This window comes from Callospermophilus lateralis, chromosome 7 (genome assembly GCF_048772815.1).
Source record: "Callospermophilus lateralis isolate mCalLat2 chromosome 7, mCalLat2.hap1, whole genome shotgun sequence".
Lineage (NCBI taxonomy): Eukaryota > Metazoa > Chordata > Mammalia > Rodentia > Sciuridae > Callospermophilus > Callospermophilus lateralis.
In genome coordinates this window covers 123,556,836-123,584,786 of record NC_135311.1, presented here as the reverse complement: position 1 = coordinate 123,584,786, position 27,951 = coordinate 123,556,836, and the positions used below count along the sequence as shown (strand labels likewise).

The window sequence follows — 27,951 nt, the reverse complement described above, 5'->3', positions numbered from 1 at the left end:
TGGATGCTCAGCAAAATAAAGATATTGTGTGTCCATGTACAACTTAAAAAAAAAAAATCTCCAGTGGCTCTCCACCACCTTCAGGATGAAGACCAAATTATTTAAAATAATATTCACGTCCTTTCCTAAGCTGTCATTTTTGCCTGTGTCTGTTTCCCCATTCCATCTTCACATATACTCTCTGGAAAGAAAAATCTGCACATGGTTGTGGGTTTGAAATTGATGAGAACACAGTGATCTTGGCTGTATTGAAGAGGCTGTCCATAATTTCTCAACAGTAGGGGTTTAGTTAACACAGAAGCATCTCTGGGGCAGAAGCCTCTGAGACAGATACAACCCGAGAATTTACAAAGGAATTGCCACTTTATAATATATTAATAGTTTTATTAAAGTATTGCTTAGCTGTGTGAACGGAGGCAAATGTTTTAACTTCTCAGAGCCTGTTTATTTATTGGGGGGAAATGAGAATGCCATTTCCAGAATGGTTGTAAGATAACATAGTAAAACATTTAGAATAATGTGTAGCATTTAGTAGGTTCTCCATAAATGGTAGCTCCCATTTCTCCTCTTCTCTCACCTTCTCCCCCAACCTTTTTTTTTTTTTTTTTTTTTTTGTACTGGGGATTTAACCCAAGGGCACTTAACCACTGAGCCACATCCCCAGCCCTATCTTGTATTTTATTTAGAGACAGGGTCTCACTGAATTGCTTAGTGCCTCACTTTTGCTGAGGCTGGCTTTGAACTTGTGATCCTCCTGCCTCAGCTTCCCAAGCTGCTGGGATTATAGGCATGCTTCTGATTGCAATTAGTTTAGTTAGTGATAACTATTCTAACCTTACTTCCCACTACTTCCTAATTGTAACCTTATTCCAACCATTCTGAAATTCTTGCTAATTCCTGAGGAGCTAGAGTGGTCTCATTAATGCCAGTTGCCCTGCATGGAATTCCTTTTGCCCACTGCCCTTTAAGTCTCTTTCTGTTGACATCTATACTCATCTTTCAAAGCTTAATTTAAAAGCCACCATTTCAGCTTGGCTAATCACTCTAGTTTAAAGTTCTTAATTTATAGTTTTGTGTTACTTCATTGATTTCTCTCATAATTTTTTATCTGATTAAGGTACTGCCTTGTGTTTCAGTATTTACTTCTCATCTCCTTAAGAATTGTGTATTCTTTTTTGGTCTCTTTCAGACAGTCAAGGTAAATCCTTTTTTACCTGATTAGCACCCAGTAATCATTAATGGATCCTCTGTGAGCTAATTTAAAGAGTATTACCAATATCGAGTCATTAAATTTCATCCCTAAATGTTGATGGCAAGGGAAATTTTCTTAATGTTGCCAAACTAGTGTTTTTATGAAGTTTTCCACTGAAGAAGTTTTAATGGAGCATTGACTGTACTAATGTTAGACATTAAAAAAAAAAAAAAAAAAAAAAAAGAAAGAAAGAAAGTTCTCATTTGACCTTTTCAATCTCCTGGGTGTTGGGGTTCTAACATTTCTGATTTGCTTGAATATGCAGATGCGTATTATTAAAACAAGTGTATCTTTGATACCAGATGGGGTTTGGAGGATTAGGATTGAGATGAAATGGGACTCATCACTTTGTCTTCAGTGCTGTACTCATCTCTTTCTTTCTTTCATTCATTCATTCATCAAGAGGCTTCTTTCTGACATCAAGTAAATAGATATCTTCTTTTGGATTCTGTATCCAGAATGAAAAGAGTATCATTTATACAAGAAGGGCTGTTTGTAGAACCTTTATCCTGTTTTTGCTGCTTGACTTCTTTGTGTCTTCCTCTGGTTACCTCTCCTATCATTTGCAGTATGAAGAATTTGATAGTATGTGTAACTGATTTGTCAGGAGCTTTTAGTAAATGGTCCATATTTTTTTTGCAATATATTTTTATTTATTGTTGTACTGGGAGTTGAACCTGGGATTGCACTGCCACTGAGCAACACCCCTAGCCCTTTTTAAATTTGAGACAGGGTCTCACAGAGGCTGGCTTTGAACTTGAGATCCTCTTGCCTCAGTTTACAAACTAGCTGGGATTATAGGTGTTTGTCACCCCACCCAACTTTTTGTTGAATTTATATCAACATTAGAGCTAAACTAAGGTAGTTTCATTTATATGGTTTATCAGTTGAATTTATATTTTTATGTTTATTCTCTCCGCCTTCTCATTCTTACTAATAGCATTGCTACCCAAGTGTAGAAAGAACACACATACAAACTGTCCTTCAGCATTCATTTTTATTTTTTCTTTTGTACACTGAATTGTAGCATTTCTGTTGATTATTGAATTGTTTGAATTCCTGGTCATTGTTTTCTATCATTTCATATATTATATTACCTGAAATTGTTTCAGTATGTTCCAAAAGAATACTTTTGTGAGAATATGATGGGGGCAGTGAGAGTCATCACTTGAGCTACGGTGTGTGGAGACACATCACACAAAGGGTGTCACCTGAGCTAGGGCAGTAAGGATGAGAAGGGGACCAACTTTCAAAGAGCCAGGAGAAGAGCATCATAGTACAGACAACAGCAAATGTGAAGGACTTGAGGAGGGAATGAGTTAAATACAGTTCATTAATTCAGATTATCAATATCTAAGTAAAATTACTTGGTCTAAATTAAATGGAAATGTTTCATTGGCAGTATAACAACATGCTGTTGATGGGCAGGGAGTACTTTTAGATGTAACAGTGAATCATATAAGATCATTAATAGTCAAGTTCACAGCCTAGTGTTTTAAAAGTCTCCCTGTGTGTTGGTTATTATTATTAAACTAGGTGTGATAGTGCTCTTTGGCTCTTATCATAAAGCTTGATTAATAACATAGGGATTTTGAGTTCAAAAGCCTAAGAAATCAAGTTTGAAAGTTCTACAGCCTGCCTCTTCTCTTTCCCTACAAGTGAATCAATATTTGCTTTCTAAAATTTTCTTCTCTATCTTCTTTCTCTGTTTTAATAGTTTCATCTCCTACTTTCAAAAATGCTGAACTTTCAAAATCATATTAGAAATAAAAATGGCTTGCAAGAGCTTAAAATAGGATACTCCTGAAAGAGGAAATCTCTTGTGATTCACTGTGTATCTCTCATCACTATTGTCTGCTCTAATAACAATCAGAATTCTGTTTACTGGTTTGTTTTCTGTTGGTTGGTTTGTTTGTAATGGGGAGTGAACCCATGCGTGCTTTACCATTGAGCTACATCCCCAGGGGCTCACTAAGTTACTGAGGCTAGCTTCAAATTTACAATCCTCTTGCCCTCAGCCTCCCAGGTCAATGGGATTATAGGTGCACCACCACATTTGGCACGTTTGCTGTCCTCAATGGAGACGTGTATTCATCTAAGAATATAAGAAAGAAGAATAAAGACTTGGGGAACTTTTAAACTTAATCATCTCTTGGGGTATGGAGAATTTTGCAGAGGTTAATTTCTGCAAATTCTGTACCTTCATATTGATACCCTCAAGGGACAAATTGCAACAAGATCCCTTTTTTAGGAGGGATAATATGGTATTTGCTATGTGCAGTTCTGAGCATTTAACTTAATGTCTGTTGTTCACTACATGGATGCAATAGGTATTATTTTAAGCTAATTTCTTTATGTGCATATCTTTAGTGACTCAAGGCATTAACAATTTATTCAGGATGTATAGATAAAATATTTTTGTACTTCAATGGAAAGTCTCATGTTTAATGGATTGGAGTTCTGTTTGTTGGTGATTAAATACCTAAACATATGAATTCTTTAGGGCTTAAGTATTTGCCTACACTTACATGTTTTGCTTTTAAAGAACTCTTCTTTTCCATCTTCTTTTTCATAGCAACATCATGACAACAGAGAAGAGTTTAGTGGTCGAGGCTGAAAATTCTCAGCACCAACAACAAAAGGAAGAGGGCGAGGGAGCCACAAACTCGGGACAGCAGGAAGCTCAACTGGAAGAGGCTTCTCAAGCAGCAGCTGAAGGGGACAATCAGTGTGAGCAGAAGCTGAAGACATCCAATGGAGACACTCCGACTCACGAAGACCTGAACAAGAACAAGGATCGGACATCAGAAAGCAGAGGCCTCTCGCGCCTGCTCTCCTCATTTCTCAAAAGGCCCAAATCTCAGGTCTCTGAGGAAGAAGTCAAAGAGGGAGAGTCAGATAAAGAAAGAGGTGAAGGAGGTCAGAAAGAGACAGAATTTGGAACCAGTCTCGATGAAGAAATTATTTTAAAGGCCCCAATTGCTGCACCTGAACCTGAGCTCAAAACAGATCCTTCCCTGGACCTTCATTCACTAAGCAGTGCAGAAACACAGGTAAGGAGGTGTCACCCGGGGAGAGGGGGTGTAGTGGAGACAGGTTATACACTTCATTTCACTGAAAAACATTTGGTTTCATTTCTTATGAGCCAGTTAACTTTGGCAGTGGTAAGGATAAACAAGATGAAACTTTGGAGTTAGCACTCTAAAGAAATTAATGTAGTCACTGGAAACTTGATTTTTAAAAAGATACAGTCTCTAAATCAAAGAAAAGGAAATGAAAGAAAAGTATCAAGTGAGTTTGTTCAGCCCATGTATCATCTTGCTGTCATAATGGAAAAGTTCAGGATTTTAATGAGAAAATGAAAAAGAAGTTAGGTTGCTTTGAGTTCATTTTGGTGAAATTCTTAGAAATGGAATAGTTGTCACCCAATGTTGTCCTTTTATGGAACTTTTTGGAAAAACTGTATGATAGATTCAAGCCATCCAAGGGTATGAGAGATTTGAGCCATGTCTGCCTTATTCTTCAACTAGATTCTATTACTGCAGAATGTAAGACGTAGATGAGGAACTCTAGCTCTTTCTATCACTGTGTAGCATTTATTAGTATAGGGTCTGAGTCTAAAGTTTGGACTATATATATATAGTTTTATTAGAATTTTCTTAAAAGATTATATATATTTCTAGAAATAGTACTTGTATATTCAGAATGCTAAAGGGAAAATTAGGATAAGATGGTAATTGTGCATTTGCTATTAGTGAAACAAAGTTGAAAACAGGATTTACTGTATAGTGTAATCACTTTGAATATACACAATAGAATCAGACCAGGGAGTTCAAATCATAGAGAAGTGACACTTTTCATTTTATCACTTTCCTCCTTCCCACAGTGGGGACAGTGATATCCACCTCACTGGACTTTTGTGAGGTTTAAAAGAAATGAACCTGTAAAACATGAAATATAATAAGCACTCAATAAATGTTAGCTATTATAACTCAGTTTTTAAACATGGATAGTAACGGCAAAGAAACCCTATATGTATTCTCAGGTATTGCCATATAAGCATTATAAAATAAACACCTTAAAATTTAAGACAGAAAACAAAGAAACCCCACATATTATGATGTCACTACTTTAATTTTTGGAAAATTAAAAGAGTTAAATTACATTGCTTTTCAGGAAGTCTGGTACTTTCAAAGGAATTTTAATTGTTCCCTCTTCCTTTTATGAAAGGAAAAATCTTATTTTAGTTAGCATTTGAATCAGAACTTGTCTATTTTGTCGAAAGATCATAGATTTGTATTTTTTTCACATTTCTATTGCTGCATTAGAATTTATGTATGTTTGAAGAAAAATTAACAAAATAAGTTAGTAGTGTTAATAAAATCTCAAGTGGTTATTATTTAAAGGAATGAACTATTTTAGGCCTTTGGGAACTAGTATTTGCAATCAAAACCTAGTGGATCAGAACGTGTGAATAACGTGAGTTTGCATTATAGGATTATATCAGTTTTCATTCAGGATAGCTTGGATTTTTGAGAAACCAAAATATTTTTTTAATGTTTATTTATTTATTCATTCCATAAATACCTATTATAATCCTACCATGTGTGTCAGCCTTAGGGTGGATATACCTTGATAAATTAAAAACTACACTATAGCGAAGAGGTTTAAGATCATGGATTCTGGAGCCAACTGGTGTGTGACTTGTATTATCCTAGTCCAGTTACTTTGACTTCTGTGACCTCAGTTTCTCATCTGTCAAGTGGAGATAATAACAGCACCTGCCCCACAGGGTTATTATGAGGATTAAATGAATTCCTGTAAGTAATGATCTTAGGACAGTAACTGGCTCACTGTAAATATTGGTCATTATTTTCATTATAAAACAGATGGTTCCTACTCTAGTGGGTTTTGTACGCTAATGGAGGAGTCAAGTTTTAAGTATAAAATTAGAGTTTGTTTATAATAAGTGTTATGAAGGCAACAAATGGTGCTGAGGTGACAAGTACTAGAGCAGAGATAGGGCGACATGATAGCTAAAGAAGGCCTCCCTGAGGCTGCATGAGATATTGTGAAGGTTGGGTATGGGCCTTGTAGGCCACCTCCAGTATCTAATGCAGGAGCCAAGTCATTAAGTCCTTTTTTCCTAGATGTCAATCATGTATTATTTTGAAAGAAAAGAATTAGTGAGGTTTAGTTAAAATCTTTCAGCAGTTATATTATGTTGAAAGTAAAAAAAATGGCTGCCAAAATATTGTCCCATTCTCCTGTGTTATGACTTAATGATTATCCTAGGTGACCCAGATTTCAATATGTATTTTCCATCTTTGAATCTTGTTTACATTTAGCATGATTGTTCCTGGTAGGAAGGAGTTAACAGGTAGTCTTTAACCTATTATGTATATTTGTTCAATGTGCTAAAATAGGTCCCATTGGTAAAATTGAGAATATGTGGCAAGTCATATTTTATATAATTCTTTTTTGTTGTTTTAATTTTTAAAATTTTTTTTAGTTATACATGGGCACAATATCTTTATTTTGTTTATTTATTTTTATGTGGTGCTGAGGATTGAACCCAGGGTCTCACATGTGCGAGGTGAGCACTCTACCATTGAGCCACAACCCCAGCTCCTGTTTTAATTTTTTAAGTTGATTTTTAAAAAGTGACAGCAGAATGTATTACAGTTCTTATTACACATATACAGCATAATTTTTCATATTTTGTTAAAATTTAGGAACATGGGACAGAGAGGATAAAATTTTTTGTCTTTGTACTGAGGACTGAACTCAGGTGTGCTTTACCACTAAGCCACATCCCTAGCCCTTTTTAGTTTTTTGCTTTGAGACAGGGTCTTGATAAGTTGCTGAGGATCTCACTAAGTTGCTGAGGCTGACCTTGAACTTGTGATCCCCTTGCCTTGACCTCCTAATTACAGGCAAGTGCCTAGCAAGATGATGAAGTTTTGACAGACTTTAACAATATCATATAATGTCATATTCAGAAAGAATATATAACACTGAGAGCAAGGGATTGATGTCTTACAATTTACTTAAAACCATCATTTATTAATTTGATGGAATTCTATCTGAGAAATTTTGAGAATAGTGAAAGTCTGTAGATCTTTTGGGGGATCATAATATATTTTATAAAAATAATCATTTAATATTAATGTCCACATATTTGCTTTAATAGTTTTTATTTTTCACTTAGTACTTTTATTGGTAGAATTATTGCAGGTAAAACAACACACTTTGTAAAATGTCTTTATTACTTACCTCATGATGCCATGGACATGCAGCCAGCTCAGGAAGAACACAGAGAAGATCTAGATTTTGAAACTAAGGAAGGAGAAGGAATTGAAGAGTGCTCCAAAACAGAAGTAAAAGAAGATCCTGAGTCAAAAACAGAAAGAGAATTAAAAGCTTCCCAGAAATCAGTCAGACGACACAGAAACATGCACTGCAAGGTTTCTTTGTTGGATGACACAGTTTATGAATGTGTCGTGGAGGTGAGTGCCTTTTAATGTCCAGTAGCCAGAACTCTTACAAATTATTTCATGTCATTGGAATAAATGGTGCCTTTGCCTGAGACAAGGCCCACTCTAAGGATTATTTCTTTCCTTGTTTATAAAATTTGTTCTTTTTAGTTATACATGAAGGTAGAATACATTTTCACATATTATTCATACATGGAGTATAATGTCCCATTCCTGTGGTTGTGTATGATGTGGAATTACCCTGGTTGTGTATTCACATATGAACAGAGGAAAGTTATGTGTGATTCATTCCACTGTCTTTCTTATTCCTATCTCCCCTCCCTTCCCTTCATTCCTCTTTATCTAATCTGATGTACTTCTATTCTTTGCCCCACTCCACATTGAGTGTTAGCATCCGCATATCAGAGAGAACCTTTGGTTTTTTGGGATTGGCTTATTTCACTTAGCATGATAGTCTCCAGTTCCATCCATTTACAGGCAAATACCATAATATTCTTCTTTATGGCTGAGTAATATTCCATTGTGTTTATATACTATGTTTTCTTTATCCGTTCATCTGTTGAAGGGTTGGTTCCATAGCTTAGCTATTGTGAATTGACCTGCTTGTAAACATCGATGTGGCTGGGTCTGATGACTATTTCTGTGAATTGAAATGTTAATAGTGATTATCTGGAGATGAGGGTGTGAGAAGCTTATGAGTGAATCTTATTTCTCCAATTTCTTTCTCTATCTTGTTACTTAAGCATGTGTAACTTTGGCAATAAAATGTGCTCTATTTTTTGGTTTTAAAATAGATGTATTTGTTATTATAGAGTTCTTTTTGATGACTAGATTTCCCAAGATAACCTCAATTTCTGATATTAGATCCAGGTCTCCCTATGTTTGTCAAAAAAATTCTGTTTGTAACATTTCTGTTCCTCCAGACCTAAATCTTAATCTTTATCTAATGTATGTCTTTAGTGCCATGAGATAGCATATAAAAATGTAGATCAAATAAACCATTTCTTAAAATTCCCTAATATTTTATGAAAGAATAATTAATTGAATCAGTATTGAATTAAAATGTCAGAGTTATTCAGTTTCTCTTTTGCTCCTTCAGGACAAGTTAAAATACAGCATCTATTAACTAACTTTTGAAACTAGAGCAGTAATTGCCAATTATGTTATGCTTGAACTATGAGCAATTATTGTGATTGTTACTAATAGCTTTTATGAATAAAACATGCTGTTCACATTTTCTTATATCTTATGTATACAACAAATTATTTCTAAATTGAATTTTGTGCAAAAGCAAATATATCCAAATACAAACTCTAAAATATTATGCTATATTTAGTAATAGGTATTCTCTCTCTAAGTTTTGAAAAGGAAATCAAGAAAAATGTCCTTTTGCCTTTGAAGATAGCTACTGCACCAGGAAACCTAGGAGAGACCCAGAGTTTACTTTTTCTGCTTCTTGCCACTAGCTAGCGTAGAGATAGGAAAGCTATTCCACATTCATTCATTCTTATTCAGTCCAAGATCTGGATATGGGTCCTTGTATCTATAACCCTTGGGAACAGATGTGTTTCAGAATTCAGAATAGATTGAAATTTAGAAAGGTGATAAGTATGTATTCTGCATATTTCACAGATTTCTCAATACACCCAATAGGGTCTGTAGCTGTGTCCAGTGCTTAAATGTATTTCTATAGTGAAATATATGAAGATTCATCCTAAGATGGATAACTGAAGACCATAAGTAGCTTCTTTATAGCTTCGGTCAGAACTTCCTCCAAATGAACTTTAGTGCCCCCTTCGCTCCTAAAAAAAACTTTTAATTTTTAGAACTGGATTTTAAAATTAAGAATAAGGGAATTAGGGACCTGTATATGAAGAATACTCAGCTCATCTTCTGTCATTTGTAGTGAAAGCAGGAGGAAAAAGAAAAGAATGATGAGATAGAAATGGGTTAAGAATGAGGTGAATGAACATTTGTATGAATTACTAATAGTCATTTGAAATAACTCATTAAGTGGAGAATGTGTCATCTATGTGGCCTAAAAAGATTCCTAGGGCTGGCAGTGTAGCTCAGTGATAGAGCAGTTGCCCAACATTCACAAAGCCCTAGGTTCCATCCCCAATACTGATTTTAACTTTTAGAAATATTTTTATATATTTTGCAGAAGGCATTAGCATGTTCAATTTTTTTCAACAATTTCTGTGAATAGGTAGGACAGGTATAAATATTCTTATAATTTTTTAGATAAGAAAGCTGGTATTAGTTGCAATGGCTCAGGTTAGTTGAAGCTGCTTAGTTTTTTAATCGAGTCAATGAAGGAGTTAGGACGTTTTACCTCTAATTCACAGCCTCTAAGTTAGGGCCTTTCCTTCCTATAAATGGGAGCATAAGTACCAAGAACTTGGGAGTTGTTTGACGTTGAAGATAAATAAATATTAAAATGATTTGTAGCACTACCGAAAGAGCTGTTCCAACAGGTAGTGTCTGTAGGCTATCTAGAATTTTATGTTATATGTATTTCTCTTGGGACATTTGTTCTGAAAATGATGGTCTAAGGATTTCCACAGCCACAGTTAATTGTGAGCATTGACAGTTGATTCAGCTGGTTGCAGGGACTGGCACTGGCCCACGGTATGTTTCAGGAAATATTGCTTCCCAAATAAAGAATGTATGTTTATGATGGAGATGGGGGATGGGAGGTAGAGGAAAGGTAGCTTTGCATTGAAATCGCACTGTGTCCAAAGTGCGATTCTTGTGTTGCATATGTAAGCTGATGAACTGAAAGACCGTAATTTAAATCATACTGTTCTATGAGACTATGTGGCCACCTGAAATTTAATAACCAAAGATAAAAGAGGAAAGTAAAAAGTAACAGTTTATTTCATTATAAGAACAAGGTTAAGAAGAAACCTCAGCCGGGCAAGTCTCCCAGCTGCTCGGGAGGCTGAGACAGGAAGATTGTGAATCCAAAGCCAGCCTCAGCAAAAGTGAGGCACTAAGCAACTCATTGAGACCCTGTCCCTAAATAAAATACAAAATAGGGCTGGGGATGTGGCTCAGTGGTCGTGTGCCCCTGAGTTCAATTCCTGGTAGCCCCCCTGCAAAAAAAAAAAAAGAAAAAAGAAATCTCAACTAAAATATGTTGTTTATTGCAGAAACATGCTAAGGGACAAGATTTGCTTAAAAGAGTATGTGAACACCTCAATCTTTTGGAGGAAGACTACTTTGGTCTAGCCATTTGGGATAGCGTAAGCTCTAAGGTAAGGAGACTTCGAGCAGTGTAAGAAGCTGACAAATTATTTGAATTCTTTGTTGTTGTTACTGTTGTTAAGAATGTAGTTACACCTGTCTCTCTAAGTGCACTTAGTCTGTTCTGGTTTCTCAGATTTTCCTTCTATAATTACCTTCAAAGCAAATACTATTGCTAGTGTGTTCTTTAATCATTGAGAGAAAGTATCTATCATATATTTTTAAATAGTAGGGAAAGTCAAGAGGTATATGCCCTAATTTGCAAGCAAACAGATGCCAGTAACTTCATATATTATGCAATTAGTATTGTATCTGATTCATAGTAAGTTTATAATAAATATTTGTTGAATGGATGTAATTACGATACATAATTTACAAGCAATGTTATTGAAGAGAATAAACTCCTAATATTATTAAAAGAATCATGTAACAAATATGACATTTTCCCCAATCTTAAAGGAAACCAGTTGTTAACTTATGTCAAAAGGAGAAGAATGGGTGACAACACCCATTCACGGAGGAGAGAAGAAAGGTTAAAAGGCAGGCATTTACCTCAGAACGCTTGAATTTCCTGCGCCAATTAATTGAAGTTGCAAATCTTTTGCTTAAAATCAACTGATGAAAACTTAAGTCCAGTTTTTAACAAGTGGTTGCATGTGCTGTACTTGATACTGTAAATAGAGCTGTGAATAAGGAAGACATAGTCCCTGCCCTCTGGAGCTTCCAGTTCAGTATGAAGATGACATTGATTCCTGGTGTGATGACTGTTATACTAAAGGAAGTTCAGGACATCATGGAGTTATGGCCGGGGAAGTTTTCTCTGGGGAGGGGATACTCAAGCCAAAATCTAAAGGATAAAATGGGCAAGTGAAGACCTATGATCGACAGTGATGTTTGAGGAACTGAGAGCCAGCTAGGCTGGCTGAACGTTGGAGGTGAGGAATAGAGTATAGAAGAATCTAGAGAGCTGCTCAGGGGTTGGAGGAGTCCTGGAGAGCAGCTTTTATAAAATGTTGGTTCTTTTTCCAAGATGATTTCAAATTATTAAGAAAAATTGAAGCTAGGCATGGTGCTGAACTCCTGTAATTCCATTGGCTCATAGGTTAATATTGTTCCTTAAGGACTTAACCTTTACTTTGTCTCCCTAAAGGATCAAACATGCTTTTATTAAAACTATTTCTCACTAGCAAAGGAACATTGAAATTAATTTTAAAAATAAAACAATATCCCAAAACTACAGTGAAAAACTTTCTGCAGCTGTAAGCTAAAAAATTCTACCAAAAATCTGGGGAAATACTCTGAAAAATATTTATCTTACATTCGCTTAATGAGAATTTTGATGTCTAGAAATTGAATATTGTTATATTGTAGGGGGAAAAAAAGGTTCATTTGAGAATAATTAAGAATTCCATAACTTGCCCAGTGTCGCAGTCTGGCTGGGCACAAATCACGAGCCACTCACAGCTTTGTAGATTCAAACAGCAATTCTTTATTCCTGATCTCACACCGGCCGTCTACAAACACGTTCTGGGAAAATCCACGTTCTCTGCCCAATCCACACCTCCACTGGGCTTCTGTCTCCCAAATATATTCTGAATCCCGTGAGAACTCAAGAGGAACTCAGGCAGCAGGATACGCCCTATTCTAAACCGGGAACACCCTAAACTCGGATTATCCTAAACCGGGAACACCATAAACACGGATCCGCCCTGGTCCTTGAGCAAGGTCACCTTTCAGGAGTTCTTCCACTAGACAGCATGGGAGTACGTTGGCAAGGAAATTGTCATACCTACTTGGCTGATGGCTCCCAGCAGCCCAGTAAATAAAGTCACTGCTGGAAATAAATTTTCGGTGAATCATGTGTCTAGAAGCTAGCTCATCTAAGGGTTTCAGCAGAAGAAATTCTGCTGTTGAGTTTCTGGGGTCCATATTGGGATAAAATTTTTCAGTTTCATTGAAAACTTTTTACCATTATTGGTATTGTCCATACTCTGTCCTGTGGAAAGTTTTCTTTATAGCAGTTTCTTTTTTTTTTTTTTTTTTTAAAGAGAGAGTGGAGAGAGAGAGAGAGAGAGAGAGAGAGAGAGAGAGAGTGAGAGAGAATTTTTTTAATATTTATTTTTTAGTTTTTCGGCAGGCACAACATCTCCGTTTGTATGTGGCGCTGAGGATCGAACCCGGGCTGCACGCATGCCAGGCGAGCGTGCTACCTACCGCTTGAGCCACATCCCCAGCCCTTTATAGCAGTTTCTACTATCCTAGTTTTTAATAAGCAAATATTAAATTATTTTATTTTATTTATATGTTTATGTGTAAATTGTTTTTTAAAATATCGAATATAAAAGCTGAAGAGCAAAGTGCAAACCTGCCTATGTAAGGAAATATCCCTCATAAAGTATTTCTGGAAAAGGAAAGGTGATATCTCTGAATCACAATCTTGTGGGAAGCAATTCTCGCATGTGATGGGCACCTCCCTGATTGGGTGTGAGGCATTCTGGCTAAACTGTGTCAGAACTAATCCCCACCCTCTCTAGGAGCTAGAGTTCATCCGTGTGGGGGTGTGACTGACCATTGACCCTGAGACCAATCACTGACCCTGACCTTGGAATGCTGTCCCCCTCGACCTTCATTGGATGGAATTTTCCCCTGAATTTCTTGTTCCCCAATAAAAGGCCACTCCCTGGCGTGCGCTCTCTCTCTCTCTCTCCTGCTAGTCCTGAGTAAGTCTCGCTGCCCCACCGGATGGCTCGAGGCAGGAGCCAGAGGGAGGGCCGTCTCAGACCTGGTCAAAGAAAAAGGTATGGGCTGGGGATGTGGCTCAAGTGGTAGCGCGCATGGGTGCGGCCCGGGTTCGATCCTCAGCACCACATACAAAGAAAGGTGTTGTGTCCGCCGAAAATTGAAAAATAAATATTAAAAATTGTCTTTAAAAAAAAAAAGAAAAGAAAAAGGTATTTATTTTGTTGTGTATTTATTTTGATCTCACTAGTTAACTTCTATGCTTCGAACCTCTAGTATGAAGCTAGCGTGCTGTTCGGGCAGCGGACAATCTACCTTAAATTTCCCTGATAGCTATAAGAAGACCTTTCCAGGGAGATCTGTGGGCAAGTGATCCTAGGAATGAAGGGCTTATTATAGTCAGGACTTTGTCAGTCTGTGGTGTAAATCAGGTCCTTAAAGGATATCCAGCAGGACCGTGGTCAGAACCTTTCTGTTTCTTGATCCTTCTGCATAACTTTTGGTCCCTTCCCCCCAAAGCCCTTATAGAACCAAGCTACTAGGATCTCCTGCTCCAGAGTTATGAGATTTCACATTTCTACATCTTAGTGTGGGTCGGTTTTCATCCATTGTTTTGGCTGTTGTTTACATTCTTCACTAGGTTGTGATTATCTCAAGAAAATAGGTGCCCAGCACATTGCCTGCCCTAAATATGGCAGACATTCAATAAATGAATTGAAAAATTGAAACATGTTGTTACACTTTATTTTTTTTAGGTGTAGATGGACACAACACAATGCCTTTATTTTTATGTGGTGCTGAGGATTGAACCCGGGTCTGGTTGTGCTAGGCGAATGCTCTACCACTGAGCCACAATCCCAGTCCCATATTGTTACACTTTAGACTACAGCTTTGTCACTTACTAGTTGGGAGTTAGGTAAATTATTCATACCTCTCATTGATAAAATAGGAATGATCATGAGATAATCTTTATGAAAGCATGCAGAATGGCCTTGCATGTAGTAAGTGCTCAATAAAAAAAAAGGAGTTTCTCCACTTCTGCTGACAGGTGGGGTCTGTGTGCTGACAAAGGTATTGCAGCTTTTAATGGTGGGCTATGCCCTCTAGTGTTGCAGCAGACCCTAGTAGCTCACTGCCAATTTATTCTTTCTGGGTTCTTGTCTGGAATTTGAAGAGTGAAATCCATAGACCAAGAAAAGTGAAAATAAGAGTAGGATTTATTGAAGTATGAATAGAAACAAAACTCTTTTGAGAGGGGACCCAATTAGGGTTGCTGCCTGAGTGTGCTATTCTAGGGGTTTATATAGGGTAAATGCTATTGGTCCAAAATTTATGTTAATTAGGGTTTGGAAAGGTACTAACACTATTGACTAGCACTAGTACTAACACTAGATTACCGGGCTGGCTGTGAGACTTCCAGGCAATCGGGGAGCCATGTCATTCCCATTGATATTATGATAGTAGTATTATTTCACAATTAAATTACCAACAAACCAAGGCCTCCGCTTAATAATTTGTTGATCCTAATCTGGAAATGCATTCTGGAGCACCCTTCAGGTTGAATAAACTACCTAATCTTTTCTTAGGAAGGGTGTGTACTGAAGAATATTATGCTTCTTACTTAAAATTGATGGTATCTAGCCAGATTATGGGACTTCATCTTTGGAAAAAGACAAAATTATGACTAATTTAGAGATTTAATTGACTTTAATTGGTTAATTTAAAGATAAAATTGACTTTGATGAATAGTTAATGAATAGGGCAGCCCCATCCTGCAGAATAGAATGAGGGCTCCCACTGGGCAGGGAAGTGGGTTTTGTAGGGTGGGATAAGGAAACAGAACAGTGTGTGTGTGGGGGGGGAACAGTGGGCATCAGGTTACTTTTGTAAGGGTGAAAACCAAGGGGACTTTTTTTTTTTTTTTTTTAAGTGAACTCAGACTAGAATCTTGATTTCAAGAAAAACTGATCTACTTGAGGACATAACTTCTTCCTTCAGGTTTCAGTTTGATTACCTGACATTTAGCAGGAGTGACTCCATTTTGGTCTGGTCTTTGGGGGCCTATGGTACCGGAACTCATTCCAAAAAATGCCCTACATGACTTTTGTCTAACACTGTCATTCCCTATATCTATTGTCAATAAGCCAAGTTTCCAGAAAATACCCTCTCTAGAAGAATATACATATTAATGAAGTGACTAAATCTGTAAAGTATGTAGTCTTGTGAGACTATACTTAAATTTTTGGTCATTAGAAATACAGAAGGTACTAGAGCCATAAAGCCTTTTGGTCTCACCCCCTTAGTTTTGTTTTTGCTGTAGGGAACTCAGGGGCACTTTACCACTGAGCTATACCCCCAGCACCACCCCACTCCCTTTTTTTTTTAGATGATCTTGCCAAGTTCTCTAGGCTGGACTTAAACTCACAATTCTCTGCCTTAGCCTTTGGAGTAGCTTGGGTTACAGACGTGCACCACCATGCCTAACCATCCCACTAATTTTACAAATGAGAAAAATGAAGCATATAAAATCAGAATGGCTTTCGTCTTGCACAGTTTACTCTTTCAGCTCTTTGCCTGCTCCCCCATCCTAAGTGATTTTCTTTTTATTCTTTGTTCCTTGATTTTAAATTACTTTATTGTTTCTTTGTTCTTTCTTTCTTGGTTTCTACCTACAGAATTACTTCACGTGTTGGAAAAAATTCGAACTATTATAATGAGAAGAAATACTGTTATCCTCTTTTCATTTCTAATCTCTGATGTCTTCTTTTTGTATATGAAAAGGTTTATCCTTGGATATGTAGCTTCTCTCCTTTAAAAGCTTCTGAATCTGTGTTTTGTTTTCAATCTAGTACCTTGAGCTGGGCAGAAAGTTTATTAAAGTGGCTTTTTCTTCACAGGGAGTGGTTTGAACTTGCTGCTTTCCTACTTACTGCATGATAATAGGCCAGTTGCCCTACTGAGTCTGAGCAGAGAAAAGGAAAAGCCACCAGGAAGCAAACTCTGCTCTGAGAGATTTTTGTGACTATGAATCAAGTTATATGAGTTAAATAGATACTTCCATTATTTTATTTCTGCCTAAAATTATTTATGAATGAATTGAGGATTTTTCTCTTGGGGGGAAAATCACTCACATTATTTACCCTTCCTTCTAATCCTGTCTGTAAGCAAAAAACAAAGCTCTTTGAGCCAAAGGATTGAGGTTGTAACTCAGTAGTAAAATGTCCCACAGTTAATCCCCAGTAACAATAACAAACAAAAAACTTAGGTTCTTCTTATAAATAATGAAAATTTTAAATTAAGACTACATTCAATTTAATAGCATTTGTTCTTCTTTTGCCTCCCATTTTCCGTGTGGATGAATATTTAAATAGAAACCAGATTATCCAGAATTATTATTTTAAGGGACAGCTTAAGATACCTGGTAAAATATAATTCTATAACTGTCTTCTCAATATTTCATCATTTTATAAATTAAGTTCTGTCTCTTTCCTCTAACATTCTCTTCTATTTTTCTTTTCTTTCTTCTTCTTTTTTGATGAACTTAGGGACTCTTTGTTCTCTGTCCCAAGGACTTGATCTCATCCCACCATTTTGCTAAGCTGTATCAGTGCCATTTATAGAGTATTGATTATGTCATATATATGTATATATATTTGATATGTGTGTGTATAATAGTTTATTCCACAATAACTCCATGAGGAGGGTAGTTTGTACCAAGTACACATATGAAAAAATTGAGGTTCAGAAAGATTATCTTAGGTAAGGTTTACATAGCTAATAAATGGTGGAGAGGTTAAGGCAAGATTATAATTCAAGACTGATTTCCAAGCATGTTCCCTGAACCATTATACTCTGCTGGACCACAATTATCATCCTGCACAACAGCCTCTTATTTGGTCTCCCTGTCTCTAGGCATGTTTCCTCTAATTCATGCTACTCCTTTATTTTAAACCCTCTAATGGCTCCTGCTTGCCCAGAACTTGATGGAGTCCATATTCCTAGCACGGGGTAAGGTGCCTTCCCTGATCTGGCCCTTCTTTCCTTTTCAGTTTTGCATGTCTCTTTACCTCTGAGCTCAAGCTGTGGGGAACTATATATGGCAATTCAGAAATAATCATGTTCTTTTTTATACTTCAGTTACTTTCTTATTACCTTTTTTTTTTTCTTTTTTGCCTGGATACCTCCTGTTTGTCAAGACTCAGTTTAGATCCCCTAGACACTTTATCAGAGAAACACTTCCTGACTGCCTTCCAATCCATGCTGGTGCGCGTTCTCTGTGATCTCAGTGTACTCTCAGCTCTGTCATGGCACCGTCATGGTAATGGCCACACCTGGAACAAATCGATTGCTCATTGTTCATGTCTCACATTAAAATGACAGCTCCTAAAGAACAAGCACTCTTTTTTTAATCTTTTTTTTTTTTTGAAACCACAGTGCCTACTACATTGAATCATTCCTCCAATATTTGTTTGCTAAATAAAATACTGGGAGTTAAATAATTTTAGCAAAAAAAGTAACTCTTCTTGTTTACGTCAATTCTTGTTATTCTGCAGAAGGTTTTATTTTGCTTTTTTCTGGTGCTGGGGATTGAACTCAGGGTCTTCACTCATGCTAGGCAAGTACCCTATTACTAAACTACTCCCCAAGCCCTCTTTTTGTTTGTTGGTTTGGTTTTCTTTAATTGTAGATGGACAGCATGCCTTTATTTTATTTTATGTGATGCTAAAGATCGAACCCAGTGCCTCACACGTAACAGGCAGTCACTCTGACACTGTATAGTCCCAGCCTTCCCCAGCCCTTTGATACAGGATCTAAGTTGCTCAGGCTGGCCTCAAACTTGTCATCCTCCTTCCTCAGGTTGCTGAGTAGTTGAGATTACAGGTATACCATGACACCCAGCTGAATTATACCCTCAGCCAACGTACTCTTCTATTTGTATCTTCATTCTGTAAAAGTGTTTTAAATAATTCTAGAAATTTAGTGATTTTTGACTTTAAACATTTCTCAAAGGTTCCTATGAAAGATGTTAATGGTGAGGCTCTTTTCAAGTGCCATTATTTTACAGGGTCTACCATGGGCTGTGGAGCCTGTCCTGGCGATGTGTGGACCCTTGACAGGGAGAACAGTGATGGAAAGATCAGTGTGGGCAAGAGGAGTCAGGGGGAACCTAATGGCCCTATTATCCTGTGAACATTAACTGGGTATGAACCATGTACCAGGTGTTGTGCTGATGTAGAAAACTTGAACAAGACAAAGGTCAGGGTTGGAAGGGAAAATAAGATTTGGATAATGTGAATTGATTCTGGTTATAGAATCTTCTCTAGACTTGACCGAATAATATAAATAGCAAGTGTTTATTTCATACTTAATGTTTACTAAGAGATTTCCATATATTAGCTCACTTAATCTTCCTAACTCTGTGAGGTGGGTGTTACTCTAATATCTCATTTTACAAACGAGGGGATGAGGCCTGGAGATGGTTAAGTTACTCAGAATGTAGTGGAGCTTGGATTTAAGCCCAGCTTCTGAGTCTTACTTTGCTGAACATCATTATGTTTTGTAAAATCAATGCAAAGCCCGTCAGGGGAGATGCAGGCTGATGTGGAGGCACTCTTCCAAGATGGTCAGTGATCCTATTTCCGAGGACTCTGTTGTTTGTGTATTGTGGCTCTGTGTGAATGCCTTTTCTCTTTTTACAGACATGGCTGGATTCTGCCAAAGAAATCAAAAAGCAAGTTCGAGGTAAGTAGATATAGCCCTTTTTATAGTTTTCCCTTTCTTTTAGTAGGTCAGAGGATTTCCAGCCATTTCTGGCTGTGAGTCAGTCACTTTAGAATACTGACCATTGCAGATTGCTTTGAAACGACATAAAGCCTTCCCCTGGAAGGAGGAGATTTCATAATAGAAAAATGAAGCAGAGGAGGACACTGTTGAGATGTAGGTTAGATCTTGACCTTTTTTTTTTTTTTTTTTAAACAACTAGGCAAAGCTAGGGAAGATAGGAACAGGTAAGAGTAACAAGTGGAAAAGAACGAAGATGAGCCAAGAAAAAGGATATGGGAGTCAGTTCCCAAAATGGTAGTGATTAAAACTGCAGTAGCCCACTAGTGGAAGTTTGCTGCTAGATCCTGCTCCTCTTAAGTTGTTCTGGACTATTGTATTACAACTTTCTTTCTTTCTTTCCTTTCTGTTTTTTTTTTTTTTTTTTGCCAGGGATTGAACTCAAGGCCTCACACACTCTACCTCTGAGCCTCGCCCCTAGCCCTGTGTTCTAACTTTCTCCATGTTTTCTTCCCTATACAGTTTTCCCTCTTTATCTGTGGTATCACTTTCTACAGTTTCAGTTACCCACAACAAACTGTGATCTGTAAATTTTGAACAAAAAATTCCAGAAATAGATAATGTATACATTTTGAATTGCATGCCGTTTGCAGTCCTGCTCCAGTCTTGCCTGGGACATGAATCATCCTTTTGTCCAGTGTTACCATGCTGTGTCGCTATCCACCCGTTAGTTGCTTGGTTGCCATTAGGGCTATCAGGTAATCCCAGTATCACAGTGCTTGTGTCCAAGTAAGCTTTATTTTATTTGATAATGGCCATAGAGCTTAAGAGTAGTGATGCTGGCAATTTGAATACACCAAAGAGAAGCTGTAAACGCTATCCTTTATTTGAAAAGGTGAATTTTCAACTTTATGAGATATATATGTATATATATATGAAAACCATACACATAGAGATTGGTACTATTTAAGATATCAGGCGTCCACTGGGGGTTTTGAGGTGGAACATATTCCCTAGGATAAGGGACCGCTGTAGTTCTTTTCATCTCTTCCAGCAGTCTTTTCCAACTTGAAGTATAAGGGACTATGGAAGATAAACAGAATGCAGGAATAAGAATTGCTTGCCACTGGCTCTTCTGACATTGTGGCTTCACTGTCAGCTTTAAGGCCTCCGACATAGCTCATGCTACCCTGCTCAGAGTGGTGTCCCGGGATGAAGAAAAGTATATGTTAGTATTTTGTAGCCTCAGACCCAACAGGTTAACTAAGAGGTAGATACTTTTTGTTTTGTTTTGTTTTGTTCTGATTAAAGGTCAATAGCTATCCTTTGAGTTTGGTTTATTTTTGAAGAAACTTCCAGGAAATGCAGTTATTAATCATAATTTTTAACTATCACCTGAATGCAAACTTTACTTCCAGAAAATAGAAATCAAGAGAGGCTTATTTAAGACCCTATACTGTAAAGTTTCTCTGTTTCTGTAGCATAACTATTTTACAGTTCAGGGATTATCAAGACTTTTTTTGTCTATTTGATTAATTTTTTGGGGGGATGGAACCCATGGGTGCTGTACTATTGAGCTACATCCCCAACCCTTTTTGTGTTTTATCTGGAGACAGGCTTTTGTTAAGTTGCTTAGGTCCTCACTAAATTGCTGAGGCTGACCTTAAACTTGCAATCCTCCTACCTTAGCCTCCTGAGTCACTGGGATTTCAGGCCTGTGTCAGCACACCCATCCCATTCATTCATTTTATTTTATTTTTTAAAAATTTTTTAGTTATAGATGGATGCAATGTCTTTATTTTATTTTTATGTGGTGCTGAGGATTGAACCCAGTGCCTCACGTGTGGCAGGCAAGCACTCTACCTCTGAGCCACAACCCCAGCCCCCATTCATTTCTTAAAACACTTCTCTTATGATGAAATGTTTTCCTTTAGACTCCATTTATAATTGTTTTAATGTTATAAAAAGAGAGAATATGCCAGGCACGATGGCGCACGCCTGTTATCCCAGTGGCTCAGGAGGCTGAGACATGAGAATTGCGAGTTCAAAGACAACCTCAGCAACTGTGAGATGCTAAGCAACTCAGTGAGAACCTGTCTCTAAATAAAATACAAAATAGAGCCGGGGATGTGGCTCAGTGGTCAAATACCCCTGAGTTCAATACCCAGTACCCAAACCAAAAAACAGAGAAGATAATCCTTTGGACTGCCAGCTCTCCATATTTGCTTTTTATCTATAAAAGCTTGTTTTTTTTTTTGTTGTTTGTTTGTTTTGTTTGTTTTGTTTTTTTAATGCAAGTCAAAGCAAAAAGTATTCAGAATATTTGAGACATGACTAGAAAAAAAATTTCTATCTTCTTTCAGTGAATATGCTTTTAATATTCAATATTACTCAGGAATAATATTACTCATATAAGAAGATTCTTTAGGAGGAAAAGTTAACACAGTGTATACTAAGAAGAATATTTAGTAGATTCCTAAGTATTAAAAAAATCTCTTGCTAAGAAAAAGAACTTAAATGTTTGGCATTTAAAAAAAACTATAAAATATGAGCATGCAGTCTTGTGAAGATATTGTCACTATATACAATAGAGAAACAGTTGAATTAACTATGATGTTAACTATTATTAATAAATTTTAACATTTTCAAAATTAAAAAAATTATAAAATATCAAATCTTTCTACAACATGAAAAAAATTTTTTTCTAATAAAACTTTAATAATAAAAATGTAAACATCTTATTTAGCCTTCACATTTATCTATTGTGAAGATGTTTTCTTTTTTAACTTTTTCATTATACAAATAATATATACTGATGAAAAATTTAAACATTATTGGATATAGTCACAAATTGATATAATCTGTAACATTTTCTGTTAAGCATGTACAAATTTTGTGTTTCAAAAATATAAGTGTTCCCGGGCTGGGGATGTGGCTCAAGCAGTAGCACGCTCGCCTGGCCTGCACGGGGCGCTGGGTTCAATCCTCAGCACCATATAAAAGTAAAATAAAGATGTTGTGTCCACTGAAAAACTAAAAAAAAAAAAAAATATTTAAAAATTCTCTTTTTTAAAAAATATAAGTATTCCATACATAGTTTTTTAAACTATTTTTTAAGATAGATGCTATTAGTATGTGTATCAAATTGAAAGGCACAAATGAGTACAGCACAAGGTGAACCTCCCTTCTTCCCTGTCTTAGTCATGCAGTTTCCTTTCCTGGAGGCAACCATGGTAACTAATTTCTTGTCTTCCTTTTAGAGATGTTCTGAGTCTATACAGAAACACACCCATGGGTTTTTGAAATTCATCTCTGTTAAAAAAAGATTTCACAAAATAATTCTTAATCTGCACTGTGAGACTCTGTTTTTTTTTTCTTTTTTATTCCCCTTCACATTTTTAAGTGCTGATTTTTCCCCCTCACTAAATTTGTTGTACGTGGCTCATAATTCCATGGTTTAAAAAAGTACCTACTTATATATCTGGAAGTGGAATTACTAGTTTATAGGCTATGTTTATTTTCCTCATTACATGATATTGCCAAATTGTTCTCCCTTAAATTGATTCTAATAGTTCACACCCCCACCAGTATTATACAAGAGTTCTTGGTTTCCTATGTTTTCAGAAGGCAGACTTTTCTTTCCCAATTATTAACTTTTTAAAATTTTGGACATAATTTCAGAATTACAGAAATGGAAAGAATGGTATGAAGAATTCCTGGATACCCTTACACCCTTCCCCCAAATTCTTCAAATGTTAATATTTTACTACATTTGCTTTATTTTCTTTTCTATTTACTTATGCGCGTGCATGCAAGGGCACAAGTGCATGTAGGCATGCGTGTGTACACACACACACACACACACATACACATATACATACATGGCTTTTTTTCTGAACCATTTAAAAATAAGTTTGCATCCCAGCAGTGCTATCCACGAGGCCAAGATGTGGAAACAGCCCAAAAGTGCACTAACAGATAAACAAAATACAGAATATTCAAACAATGGCATATTACGAAACCACAAAAAGGAATGAAGATGAACCAACCTGTGGATGAACCTTGAAAACATTATACCAGATGAAAGCTAAGCACCACAGGGCACGCCCACGCTGGACTACTTAGGAGCCTGAAGCCAGAGGATTCTTGAGTCCAGGAATTTGAAGCCAGCCTTGGCAACAGAATGAGACTCTGTCTCAAAGAGGGGGAAAAGTGCCAGACACTAGATACAAAAGGCCACATATTGTATAATTCAGTTTAAATGAGCTATCCAAAATAGGTAGATTCACAGTGACAGAAAGCAGATTAGTTGCTGGCAGGGGTTGAGGAAAGGGTGAATAGGAATTGACTGCTTAATGGACGCAGGGTCTCCTTTGGGAATGATAACAATGTTTTAGCTAGGTAGAGGTAGTGGTTGCACAACTCTGTGAATGTTCTAAGTGCCACCCGATGTACACTTCGAAGTGGTTAACATTATGTGAATTCCACCTCAATTAAAAACAGTTGCAGTCATGATGTCCTTCCCTTCTGCCCCTAATTACTTAATTTTGTGTACCCTAAAAGCTAGGACTTTCCTTCTCCCAAACCCCCATGCTGGGTATTGAACCCAGGCTCTCACCCGTGGTAGGCAGGTGCCTAGCCCCACACCAGGAACTTTCTTACATGACCACAGTACAATTATCAAAAGCAGAAAATTAAAATTGAAACAATTTTATAACATATAAACATTATTTTTAGTCATCCCAATGATATCCTATAGAGCAAGAGAAAGTAAAACAGCATTGCCACATCTTTTTAGTTTTCTTTAATCTGGAACAATTCCTGAATCTTTAAAGTGTTTCATAACATTGGTAGTTTTGGAGTATTGACCAACTATTTCATAAGTGGTCAGTTTGAATTTGTCTAATGTTTCCACATGGTTAGATTCAGGTTATGTACTTTTGTTAAGAATGTCATTAAAATGTTGCTGGGTTAGAAGGCAGAAATTTTATTGGTGACAATTTTTAAAGCTTTTTCTAGACACTATTTTTATTCTTCACTAAATATTTTCCATAAAATATTGCTAATTATGTTTATCACGCTCTAGAAATAGTCACTAACTAAAGTTTAACTTTACTGTGTTTTAAATTCCAAGTGATCAAGTTTTTTAACATCTCTATCTATTGTATTTAATCTTAAACTTGCTTACAGGGAAACTGGACAGTTGTAACAGAAAATAATAGAAAATAGAATAATAGAAAAATAATAGAAGTTTTTATCTATTTAAGGCAGGAATCTGATGTATTCCCCAGACATCTGGTAAACACAAGTGATCCTCTGGCCTCAGCCTCCCCCAATGGGCCAGTTTACACGCACGCACCACCATGCCTGGCTGGAACCAAAAGTTTTGAGTTCCTCGCCTGATGAGTGCCATTAACAAAAGTAAAAATGTTAATATCTGGGACATTTCCATTTAGTTATGGCTATTTCTTTAAAAAAAATTTTTGTTTTAGTTGTAGTTAGACACAGTACCTTTATTTTATTTTTATGTGGTACTAAGGATCAAACCCAGTGCCCCACACATGCTAGGTGAGCGCTCTACCGCTAAGCCACAACCCCAGTCCAGTTATGGCTATTTCTAATGTAGTTAAACTTCCTTATTCTGGAGAGAAAATTCTAAATGGGCCTGACAAGGTGGTTCACACATGCAGTTTCGGCTACTTGGCTGCCTGAAGCAGGAGCATTTCGAGTTCAAGGCCAAATTGGGCAATTTAGTAAGACCCTGTCTCAAAATAAGAAAGGCTCAGAATGTAGCTCAGTGTGCAAGGTCCTGTGTTCAATTCCCAGTACTACCACATCCCACCCACTCCCCAAATAAATATAAACAGAATTATAGGCTTTTGTCAGTTTTTAAATATTCTTAATTCATTATGTTCAGTAACTTGAGGTCATTTGGATAACTGGGTTAATGAGTAGGTAAATAATTTTAATAAACTAGTGTGTATTATTTTTCTTGTATAATCCTTTTTTAAAAAATATATTTTTCCCCCAAAGCATTATCATTCCTGTATGACTTTCACAACAATGCTGTGAGGTTAATGACTTTATTTCATTTATTCAATATATATTTTTTGAGCATTCATGACATGCCAAGTGCTGTTGTAGGTACTAGGGATGAACACCAAACAAAAGAGAAAAAAAACATTCTTGCCCTTAGGAATTTGTTTTAGTGGGAGGAGACAAAAGATTATCCCTTAAAAAATTTTATAGGCATCTTGTTAGGTGTGGTGGTGCATGCCTGTAATTCCAGAAGCTTGGGAGGCTGAGGCTGGAGGATTGTGGATTCAAAACCAGCCTCAGCAATTTAGCTAAGCCCTAAGCAACTCAGCAAGACCCTGTCTCTAAATAAAATACAGAAAAGGCCTGGGGATGTGGCTTAAGTTAAGCGCTCCTGAGTCAATCCCCACCAAAAAAAATAAATAAATAAATAAAAATAAAAATATATATACACACACAAAAAAAAAATATACATACACACATACACACACACATATAGTTATAGGCATAAAAACAAGTAGTGAAAGTACATAGAACAAAATTAAAATGTCATAAAAAGAGTATGTAGTGAAAGCAGGTCTCCCTACTGTTATTCTCCCTTATCCTCTCAGATTTCCTGCCTAACAGATATCCTGCCAAGTTTCCCAACTACTATTACCAGTTTATTTTATATCCTTATAGAGATATTCTAGAAATATATAATCATACTTGTAATTATACTTTTTCTCCCCACCCCCCAAACTTGGATGGCAACTTTCAATATATACTGTTCTTTGATTTTTTTTCTCACTGAACATTATGTTGAAGATTATTCTGTATAAAGCTACTTCTTTCTTTTTAAAGGCTACCTAGTTTTCCAACATAGAGCTGACCCATAATTTGATTTACCTTCTCTTGCTAAATATATACATTTAGGTTGTTTTTAGAATTCTGCTGTTTCACAAATGTCTTATAAAGGTAGCATTTTGACTACATTCAAGTATTTATTCAGATACATTTATGGAAATGAAATTGCAAAATGAAAGGGTACATATATGTGTTGTTTTTTGATAGATATACTGAAATTGTTCTCCATAGTATTGTACCAATTTATACTCCTATCAGAAATAGGTAAAAATGCTTATTTTCTTCTACCAATCATAGGTGTTATTAAGTTTTCTATATCAGTTACTTAACACAAGGCTTAAAGAGATTAAAAAAGAATCACTTTATAAACTATTGTTTGCTTGATTTTTCTTAATGTTATTCTTACGCATATTATCATTTTTCTGTGTTAAGAAATAACTTGTTTAAAGTTCTTAAATACTGAATTTGCATATGCAAACAGTTTTTGACTACCTTTTTTTCCATATTGATTTGCTCTAGCCAAGGCCTTTCTATAGGTGGTATAGAGGACTTAAAAAAAAATATATTTGAGAAATTATGAATTAACAATGGCTAGATTGACAGGTTTTTATCATATTAGAAAGTGAAACAACAGATGGTATTAGTCTGTTGTATACTGTAAATGCTGTCCCTCCCTTTTTTTGAGAGACAGTTACTAGTTTGTTTTTCTGACCTAAGTGCCATTTAAGGTTTTTGAGATATGAAGCATTAGAAATGGGTTAATGTAAGTATTGGGACCTGAGTAGGCTTTGGTTATACTGGTCAAATGTTGAAGGAAAATATTAACTTTTCTAAGGAAATCCTATATCAAGTGTTTTAGTATGCTTAAAAGCACACATTCATTAAGACATTCAAACTATTACAAATATTGTCCTTGTTGCTATTAGCAATAAACATGGTATTTGAAGGTAAAACAGAAGTATGGTTGACACGTAGATGTTTATAGTGGGATAGTAGAACCCAGTGGTTAAAAGCATGGGATTTGGAGTAAGAAAACCCTGGATTCACTAGGTGTGTTCTTTCCTAAGCTGCTGTTTCTTCACATATAAAACAAATTAATACTAGTCCCTAACATCCTTGGGTTTCCGAGGATTAAAAAAGTTAATGTATGTAAGAGAATGACTTAGTGCCTTGCATGCAGTAAGTACTGAAACAAATGGCGAGTCCTAGGATCATAACCAAGCATTCTGATTATTGGCTGAGATCAGGCCTTTCTTTATGGGAAGCCAACACCCACAGTAGGAAAACCCCTGAAGGTCGGCATGTAGCTGGAAACATTGAAATGCATCCTCCATTTAACCTTTACTCATCCTCTGGTTTTTATTGTAGATAAAAAATAGAACATTTTTTGTTTGTTTGTTTCAGGATTTAATTTTCATAGTTTCCACGCCAATTTTTTTTTTTAAAGAGAGAGTGAGAATATTAATATTTTTTTTTTTTAGTTTTTGGTGGACACAACATCTTTGTTTGTATGTGGTGCTGAGGATCGACTGAAGATCGAACCCTGGCCGC

General features: G+C 36.4%; 1 protein-coding gene across 17 annotated transcripts in view; it reads left to right on the top strand.

Moving 5' to 3' along the window:
* Window positions 1-27,951, top strand: part of Epb41 (erythrocyte membrane protein band 4.1) — a 152,633-nt gene that overhangs the window by 51,764 nt on the left and 72,918 nt on the right. For all 17 annotated transcript variants that reach the window (XM_077109949.1, XM_077109945.1, XM_077109953.1 and 14 more), the window contains exons 2-5: window positions 3,828-4,305; window positions 7,552-7,761; window positions 10,905-11,009; window positions 19,437-19,479. In XM_077109949.1, coding sequence (XP_076966064.1) covers window positions 3,835-4,305; window positions 7,552-7,761; window positions 10,905-11,009; window positions 19,437-19,479 — 829 coding nt within the window. In that variant the 5' untranslated portion in view covers window positions 3,828-3,834. The remainder of the gene's footprint in view (window positions 1-3,827; window positions 4,306-7,551; window positions 7,762-10,904; window positions 11,010-19,436; window positions 19,480-27,951) is intronic.